Genomic DNA, 10059 nt, shown 5'->3' with positions numbered 1-10059 from the left:
TGACTAACAATGGGGTGATGTCAGGACTCGTTCCATGACAGCCTCATCTTAAGTGGTCATCAACAAGTATATCTGGTCAGTTTTAATGTATATTTTGCTATGATATCAAACAATTCTGTAAGTGTGGTTCAGTGACTGGAAATAAAAAAAAGGTTATGTTCAATAAAAAAGAATAAAAAAAAATGGCGTCTGAAATAATAGGCTAGTCGAAAGAAATTAACTGTTTTTTAATTGTCCATTTATGATTTATGATAATTGATTTTGAGAAATAAACATTGCACACTTTTAATATGAATGTAGTCATATCTATTATGAGAATAATTTAAAAGTAAATCACATAATTTCTATTGAAGTTATAACGTACTACATATCCCAGAATTTTCTATTCGATGATCATTGGTCACATTCAAATGTGACGTAATACACTTTGGTCCTCTTTTGCGCGAACGGTTGATGCTGAGGCAGAAACGAGAGAAGAATCTGCGCGCGGCCAACTCCAGCTCTGATTTCCACTGCATCTAAAGGTGGGTGTTTTCAGTTGTTGTCGTCAAAAATTATTACTATTATTATTATATTATTACAACTGTTTCTGACAAGACATGAGGAAGAAGCATCTAAAGTATATATAAAAAAATAAAAGATCGATTTTAATTTTCAGTTACACCCTTATTTACCTCCCTTTTTGAAGAGGGGATGCAGATAATAGACAAAGACATCAGGAATAGAGTTAACGTACCATAACTAAATAAAGTCCATAAATTTAAAATTAGCACGCGCAGCAATCTAACAGCGCGTCCGTTGTGCGACCATTATGGTTTTGTGTTTGTCGTCGTTTAATCGGGAGGGAATTGTTCAAACGGTCGAGGTCACCATTAGCCGTCTGGCTCTCGTGTAGTTGAGATTTGCTTGTTTATTTAGCCGTTTAGCTAGTGCAAAATCAATTCTATTGTCAGCCATAGACTTCAACAGTTTTCTGTTGTAACAACAATCCCAGTATATAGCCCGCAGTACAGTGACAGGTGATCTAATGGGTCTCGACGTCTTTTGTCTTTGTTATTTGTCCATTCACCAACCATGCTGTCAAATAATATTATTTACCTTCTAATGCATCAATGACATCGATTAATAAACATATGAAATAATGCATTTTGCCTGTCAACACTGAGATTATTCTGCACAATAGGCAGTGCAGTTGTGTCTGGTGTAAAATGGGAGAGATTAGGGTGTGATCTGGTTTGCATTAAACGGGGTATACACCAATACCATTATTTCTAAATGTTGCATTCCATATTTGCATGTTTCTTGAACATTATTAGGGTCTTATTCATGCGTTAAATAGTACAATGTGTGGTATTATGGATTTTTGAAGGCTGTACTAATTGGGGTTCAGGGTGTATCTCGGCCATCTATTGTCTTATGAGATCCTGCATCCCATCGGATAGACAGTGGGGCTGGATCTTTATTTTCACCCATGAAGAGATAATATGTTGTCAGGTCATTTTTAAGATGACAAGTTTGTCTAATACTTAATATTTAACAAACCACTTCAACGGATTAGGCTGTCTTTGTTTGATTCTTACACAATATCCCCTTTGTTTAAATCTCTCAGTGGCCAGTTGGATCTCATTACATTATGCATGATGCTGATTTGTTTGTCTCTACATTTCACCCGAGTGTACACCCTGCATTATATATTTTAATTAAACTGTTATCGTTTAATTAGATGATGATGACAGCACATCTGAATAGATGGATCCAGTGCTTGTTGTGCTGGCAGCGACTCATCCTCTTCTTGGCTTCCAGCATAAAAATGGATATATTGCTATTTAATAGACTTGTTTCTTTGTTTGACCTTATGTATTCCAGCTTGTTTCCTTCCCATAATTTCATCCACTTATTATGCATGTCTATTGTGGCGAAACCACTCCTTTGAGTAGTGTATTTTAGTTATTATTTAGATATTTATTAGGTATATGTATTATTTCTTGTATTTAAACCACAATATGTTTTCAGTTTGTGGGGAGGGACAGATAGTTAAGAGAAAAGATTTGCATCAGCGTTAGTAGCAAAACATTTCCATTTTTATATTATTATATGCATTAATTTGGCAGGTGTGTGAAACCGTTGAGGTTGGAAGTGCAATGGCGTCCTCTGGAGGTAAGATGTGAAAATATGAGCAGCTAAGCTCCAATATCGAAATCAATATGCTTCAACTTTTAAAGGTCATTTAAACTTAAATCATTCTGCAATGGAAGTCAAGCATGTGTAATTAAATGCAATGGCGTATCGTTCGCAGACATTCAGGTTAAGGAACTGGACAAGCGTGCCTCAGGACAGGCGTTTGAAGTCATCCTGAGTCCTACGGCTCCAGATGCCAAGGGAGAATTCCCACTTTCCACCCCCAAGAAGAAGGAGTATCTCTGGACGAGATCCAGAAAAAAACTGGAGGCGGCAGAGGAAAGACGCAGGTAAGTGGTCATTTAAGGATCTGTTGCATTAGTGATTGTGCTTTCTGTTCCTCGTTTGTTTACCTTCTCATATTAGAACCATGAGGCAGAGGTCCTGAAGCACTTAGCTGAGAAACGAGAGCACGAGAAGGAAGTCCTTCAGAAAAGCAATGGAGGAGAACAACAACTTTAGCAAGATGGCAGAGGGAGAAACTAAAACCAGAAAATGGAAGCCAACAAAGAAAACCGCACAGCACGCATTGGCAGCACTGATGAGAAGTTCAAAGAGAAGGTCTGTGAATGGATCAATGCATATGCATTATATGTTACTTTGTAAAGTTTCAGTTCTGTTGAATTTCCATTATGTTAATGGATGTATTTTTCTTTATTTTAGGACAAGAAGCTCGAAGAGGTACGAAAGAACAAAGAAACAAAAGATGGGGCAGAGGGTGAAACTAAGTTTTCGCTCTCATTTTCCTTTTCATTTAGGGTATAGTTTTGGGCTTTTTAATGTATCCAAAGATTTTTTTGTTCCATTAAATTGGCCAGTTTTCCGTGTTTGGATCCATGTACTTTGCCACTTTTTTTATTAAGGGGTTTTGGGAAAAGCTGGTGCACAACATTTCATCAGTTTGTGTATTCAGTTCTGTCTTTATCATCCCAACTAACCTGTAGATTTGTCCAGTTGCAGCTCTATAACGTTTAAATGAGCAGTGGTTTTGCTGATAGGGAAGCATGGCTGTTTTATGCTTAGGTCTATTATATACTTGGTATACTGCATTGTGCAAGTCCACCTGTTCCCTTGTATGTCAGTACTTGCCATCCTATGAGCTTATTAAAGTTTTACAGTTGTTTGTTATTGTACCAGTTTTGCCACTGCCTCTTTGTTGATCTGTCAGTCAGCCAGATTGTAATGTGGAGTAAAATAACTTCTTAAATCGGTACACTATGAATATAAATGGCAGTTTCTGTATTCTATTATGAAATTATTTTTGCCAGAACAATAATGAGTTCTTTTGGACACTTTTTGATGTACTCTTTATAGTCTGCATGAGATTCCTAGTGTGAAAACTAAACATTTCAGTATCCACACACCTTTCCTTTACTAGATAATACTTTTATAGTAATTCATAATCAATATGCACTAATAAAAAAGAAAATGCATTCCAATAAGTACTTGCAAAGGTTAATGTGTTAAAAAAATTATAAAATCTGTTGCTTTGAGAATGTATTTGAACTATACTGGCATCTAGTGGTTTTGAGTTTGTCGAACAGGTATTAGACAAGGCTTTTTCGAAAAAAGTGTCTGATTATTTTCAGCACAAAAAAACAAACAAACAAACCAAAAAAAAAAAATCCTATTGTTGACACGATGACATTATTGATTTATCCTTTGTTGCCAAAACAGTTTAGATGCATGAAATGTATGTTAGTTGTAAACAGCTTTGCAGTGATGAATGGCTTGTTGTCCACATGCTGCCACATTATTATGTGTTCAGAAATAGTGCATCAATCTTTTCTAAAAATAAATAAATTATATCTTATTTCCAAATTCTGAACTCCCTTAGTAGAAGCAATTACATGCATCCAAAAATTGATCATGTCCAGTAATATGTTTGTGTAAATAAATGTTTTTTTAATTGAATAAAATAAAAATGAAAACAATTTGATTGTCTGTGTTGTAGGAAGGAGCAAAAAAGTTCAAATATCAAAATGACCTTCAAAGCACCCACACATTGTTATTTATGACTGCGTCTGAATCATCCAATCACTCAGAGTATTATTGATGGAGAAGCCTATGAATATGAAAATAATTACATTTAACACTAAAAGGACAAGTACAACAGGAATTCTTGAAATGTTTTGTCATTGACAACTTTAATTTGGTACACAAGACTGCAAAGTGCTTGGGAATTATTATTTTTTGAATTACTTGTCTGATGAGGTTATATTTTCCTGTGTCGTAATTCACAACATGGACCTTTGTTTCCACTGTTAACATCGAGTTTGACAAGGACACAGTGTCAGCAGAGTGCCTGAGTTGTGGGTGATGAAATAAGCTGTCACATATCTTAGCATAATAAATTAACAAGAGTACACTCACATTGTAAACATATTAAACAATGAGTACATTTAAATTGCCTATACAATTAATTGAAATGCTTTTTATATGTATCCTGTCTGTGTTATATCACACTGGCTCTTAACTTCGTCCTTTATTAAAGAGGGCATGTAGGCGGTATTAATAAGAAGAGGTTGGTTTCACATTTCACAGCACATACATTTTAGAGGGTGTTGCCACCTATAAGATTGTTTCCTATTGGCGAGTTACTCTTGACGGAGGCGGGGACAATGGTCTTTGGCTTGTCTGATTGGACAGTTGTCCTGCCCATCAGGCATCTTTAGATTACGGCCATTTGACAGCGCTACTGCAGGGAGCTGACAGGACCCTCTCCCGCTCAACAATTTTCACGTAATATTTTCTTCTGTAAATTAAAGTTTCTTTGTTTAATTACGTTTCCTCAAGACGAATGTGAAGGCGCGGTTAAATGCCGTTCACTGACTGAGGGGATTGTCCTCTTAAAAGGTAAATCATTTAATTTACGTTACCGATAGTAGGTTTAAGGCAAGATGAAAGCTAAAAAATCAAATGCCTATATGCACTGTATATCATATGCTTTTAGATAACATTTTCAAAATGTTATGTAGTGTAAATGTAGTGCGTACGATGAGAGAACCCAAGATAGCTTATCGACATTTGTTAAAACGTGTACAGTACAGGAGACAAGGAAGAAAACGTTTTGAAGTGCTTTTATCTTTAAGACATTGAATTTACTCAAGACAGTTCATTGTTGAGCTTCCGGGGTGTTACGTTTCTTTTTCTGGATTTTACCATAGACTGTACGAAAGAAGCTTTAGGGTGTGTGAAGCGTCTGTCTTTTGGGATGTCATCACTAAAATTATATCTACAGCCTCCCCCCAAATCTCTTCGTTTTAAGAGATGCAGTCCATTTGTATTTCAGACATTATGAACGATGATTTTAGTTTAATCAGATTTATCCTTATTAATTAATGTGCTCGAGCTCTACGCATAGATCTGATGTTACGTAAGCGGTGATGTCCAAAAAGAAACGCCCCGTTTTACATACAGTTAACGTCAACTTACCTTAATTTCAGGATAAACCAGTTTTTAGTCTGTGCAATACCTTTAAATCCATAACAGTTTTTTTTTTCTCACAAAATAAGGTTTTCATGATGCTTCTATTTGAACACGTATCAATTTGCATATATCGCTTAGATTGTGGCGTCATTTGCATGCATTCATAAAGAATGGAAATAAGCCGATAAAAACTAGACCACGATTTTAAAAAGCAAGTCATATGGTATTTTAAAGTGTCCTAATAGTGTTGTAGACCCATACAACAGGTTTAAATGCAATCTAAAATCAGAAAACATTGTAATTTTCTCAGAATATACATTCATACTAGAGTCATTTGTCAATGATTTCGAAACGATTAATTCCAAGCATGTTCGGAGCAAACCCCTCCCATCCAAAAGCCTACTCTGCTCTGATTGGTCAGCTGGCCACGTTTGTTGTGATTGACACAGAGAGGAATCCTTGAGCCAGTTACCCAGCTACCATTGATAAAGCACCTTTACATAAAACAGTGTCCCAATCCTTTCTTATAATAATTAAATAAAATACAAAAACACTTATGCAAGCAAATTGTGCCAACAGCTAAAATTTAGCTGCTAAAACTGTAAAAACAATAATGGTGGAAATGTTAGCTGAGTGCTAACGTGACTAACTGATGAAACAATACAGTTTGTAAACCAAAATATGTTTTAACAGTTACTGTAATGTTTGAAGAAGGACAGAAAAAGACATTCTATCTTATCTTTTAAACAAAACGCAGAACAGTATCACAAGAGCACCAGCCTTATTTATAACTACATTAACTACCTCGTCTCTCCCTAAATATTATTTTCTACCAATTAGATTGTGTTTTTATTAAAGTCTACACCTCCCCCAACCCTAAACCTACCGTTACAGTTATGCAGATACATTAAATATCATTTTTAGCATGAGTAAAAGGACGCGATATTAATCTGCACATGTGCAGTAAACCCGGGTAGGAAAATCTGACGGGTAGGATAAAATGTCAGGACACCGGCGTAGCAAAATATACAGCGATTTCACAATGATTATAAAGTCTGTGTGCTACACTACATTCTTTACGACGTAATTAGAACAACCTCCGTCTACATTAATCGACAAATTCTTAGGTTCATTGCGAATTATGAGAACTACTTCATTAAGACAGTAATATCGTGCTTTACCTGGACACCTAAAACTGCACTAGGTATACATCATATATAAGCACTTAATATTGAGCACTTAATTGAAAATGTACAAATAACGTATCAATTGTACATACAGGTTGTGGTTCGGAGATGCTTGTTAGTCCAAATAAAATAAGATAAAAAAAGAGGATAAAAAGACAGATTATAGAAGTGGTCCTCGTTAAAATGACGAGCACAACAAAAGGTTTGAATCTTATTTCTGTGGTATCCTTGAACACAGCATCTTCTCAACATGAGGTAAACACACTTAACGTTACTAGCAGAAGTGTTTGTGGGCAGGTCAGAGTGTTCCTATTTTGCGGGCAGGCGGGATTATGCAAATATGTTATCCAGTGACGTATACCAGTAACAGGCAAAAGATTCAAAAGTATGACGACTCGTTAAGGCGACTCTGAGTCGACTCTCTTTTGAGAGACAATATCTTTATGTATCATGCACTTTTTTGATTAAAAACTTTGCAGATTTTTTAAATTTAAGGATAGCTACGTTATAAACTGCAAAAGAGATATTTTTTTTAAACCCATATGACCTGCTCTTTAAAATGCACCATTTAAAACATTTAAAAATATAAGGATTCTGCAACTTCTGGCACTTTCATGTCCCAGGAGTTGATTTGTATTAAAACTTACAGGTTTCAACATAGAAATTAACATTGAAATTCCTTGGTAACTTTTTAATTTGTCTTCAAAAAAAAAAAAAACATTTTACCCTTGACTCAGTGCATACTTTAAAAAAATTACTTTCTTGATGTTTAAAACCATGATTACCTAAAATATTTGAAAACCATTATATATATATATATATATTGTGTTTCCCATGTGAACAAATTTACAAATGCAAGGATACTATATCTGTTGAATACTTTTGCCAAACAGATTTCACAGAAGACTGCCGCTTAATTAGTCCTCACCATGGCGACGGTTGTGATGGAGCAGATTGGGAGGCTGTTCATCAACGCACAGCAGCTTCGCCAGATCCCCCGTTTCCTGGAGTCAGCCTTCCCTAAACTGCCCTGTACTGTGATGGTGAGCGATGTGCCGTGGGTTTTCCGTGAGTCGCACATAGTCACGGGCTACAGGCCGCCCGACCAGAACTGGCGCTACTACTTCCTCACCCTGTTCCAGAGGCATAATGAGTCTGTAAATGTGTGGACACACCTGCTGGCCTCCCTCATTATTTTAGTCAAGTTTCAGGAGCTGTCTGAAACTGTGGACTTCCTGCGGGACCCACACGCCCAGCCGATGTTCATTCTGCTCCTAGCCGCGTTCACCTACCTGGGCTGCAGTGCGCTTGCCCACTTGCTCTCAGCCAAGTCTGAGCTTTCCCACTACACCTTTTATTTTTTGGACTACGTTGGCGTAGCCGTATACCAGTATGGCAGCGCCCTGGCCCACTTCTATTACGTCATCGCAGAAGAATGGCACGCTCAAGTGCGAAGCTTTTTCTTGCCAGCCGCAGCCTTCCTGGCCTGGCTCTCCTGTACGGGCTGCTGCTACGGCAAATACGCCAGCCCGAACTTGCCCAGATTCGTTCACAAGCTATTCCAAGTGGTTCCCTCGGGCCTGGCCTACTGTTTAGACATCAGCCCAGTGTTCCATCGCATCTATAAATGCTACAGCTCTGAACAAGGCTGTGCCGACCAGGCGGTGGTGTACCACTGCTACCAGGTCCTCTTCTTTTTGATCAGCGCCTACTTCTTCTCATACCCCCATCCTGAGCGCTGGTTCCCGGGATGTTGTGACTTCATCGGGCAGGGCCATCAGATCTTCCATGTGTTCCTTGTGCTCTGCACTCTAGTGCAGATTGAAGCAGTGCGACTGGATTACAGCGAGAGGAGATCTTTCTATGAAAGTCTCCATGGAGACTTGGCTCACGATGCAGTGGCTCTTTTTATCTTCACAGCATGTTGCAGCGCACTCACTGCATTCTATGTGCGCAAACGGGTGAAGGTGTATCTCGAAGAGAAGCAGGAGTAGATATCAAGGCAGGGACACTTGCTTGCACATGTAGGAAGGATTGAACTGGTCTACAACAACTGAAGCAACTAACAATGAAGGCCCTTCTTTTTTTTCAGTGTATGTTATATTGTTGTTAATTGTTTTTTTGTGGCTTGCCAATACATTTTGAACCAACCGCTTTCTGTTTACCAAACTGGTGACATGCTTAAAACCACATTACATTTAAAGAATGGACTGCCCGCTGAAAGGTGCCATTACAACCTATTTAACCAGGTTTACATGAGATCTGTAAAGGGATGTCAGCATGTTTGCTTACAGGTTAGTTTGTATACAGGATAGTTTAGGTAGACTGGATCACTGGAGATGTTCATACCTGCATTGTGCCTCTAAATCCAACTTCATTTTGGTGCAGTGTTACTCACATGGTGTTTACACATTTGCCAGACATATATTGCATTCAATACACCAAATACACTTTTTTCATGTGTTCCTGGGAATCAAACCCATGACCTTGGTGTTGCTAGCACCATGTGCTACGGTTTGAATTACAGGACACACAATAAGTAAAATAAGGTAGATAAATAAAATAAATAAAGTTCCCATGCCATTAGACCAGTGCAATTAGCAAAATGTGGAGCTCAGATGAACTCTTAAATCATGAATGAAATTCATAAGCAATACCTTACTGAGAGGTGACTGATATATATATATATATATATTTTTTTTTCCATTAATCAGATCAAATTTACCCCTTAGAAGTGCTTTTTAGACACCAAATTTCTGTTTTGGCTACTATTAACTCATAAACCAATGCAAATTATTGTCAAATTGACTTCTGACTTGCCTTACAGAGTGTCCGACCCATCAAGTGCCATGTTTTACCTGCGAATTGCAGTCTATTTGTTTTTCACTGCCAGTGCACACTTTCCTAAAGTATGACATGTGAAGAGCGCTAAATTACCCGATGTTGTGAAAAGTACAGTAGGATGTGATGCCACTGGATTGCAGTATCAGATGCAGCCCTGGCTGATTCATAATTTAGCACAAAAAATGAAAAGATGAGCGTGTTCTGCTCATCTTTATGCTTCAGATTTATTAAAAAAGTCAACACTCTTTGTTTGGAACATTTTAAAGGGTGAGTTCATTCAAAAATGAAAACCCATCATTTAGTTTCTTTCATGTTGTTCCAAATCTCAATGATATTTTGAAGAGTGCTTCAACTGTTGCCCATATTATGAAAGTCACTGGGGTTCAAAAACAACTTTTGATTCCTTCCTTTAAATTTAATA

The 10059-nt window shown here is 37.4% G+C and overlaps 1 protein-coding gene and 1 pseudogene across 2 annotated transcripts; both read left to right on the top strand.

Annotated features, from left to right (window-relative positions):
* Positions 1 to 441: 441 nt before the first annotated feature.
* LOC113079221 (stathmin-like) lies at positions 442 to 3043 on the top strand (annotated as a pseudogene).
* A 1717-nt stretch (positions 3044 to 4760) lies between these two features.
* Positions 4761 to 8889, top strand: LOC113079222 (membrane progestin receptor alpha-B). Of its 2 annotated transcripts, none has more exons than XM_026251440.1 (2): positions 4761 to 5034; positions 7688 to 8889. In XM_026251440.1, exon 2 carries the CDS (start codon positions 7724 to 7726, stop codon positions 8786 to 8788), a length of 1065 nt encoding a protein of 354 aa, XP_026107225.1. In that variant the 5' UTR covers positions 4761 to 5034; positions 7688 to 7723; the 3' UTR covers positions 8789 to 8889. The 2 variants fall into 2 exon arrangements, with proteins under 2 accessions (XP_026107225.1, XP_026107226.1); XM_026251441.1 differs by having other exon boundaries at positions 4847 to 4920.
* The last annotated feature ends 1170 nt before the right edge of the window (positions 8890 to 10059 follow it).

The sequence above is a fragment of the Carassius auratus genome, unplaced genomic scaffold, assembly GCF_003368295.1.
Source record: "Carassius auratus strain Wakin unplaced genomic scaffold, ASM336829v1 scaf_tig00027462, whole genome shotgun sequence".
NCBI lineage: Eukaryota > Metazoa > Chordata > Actinopteri > Cypriniformes > Cyprinidae > Carassius > Carassius auratus.
This window is presented reverse-complemented; position numbering and strand designations above follow the sequence as displayed.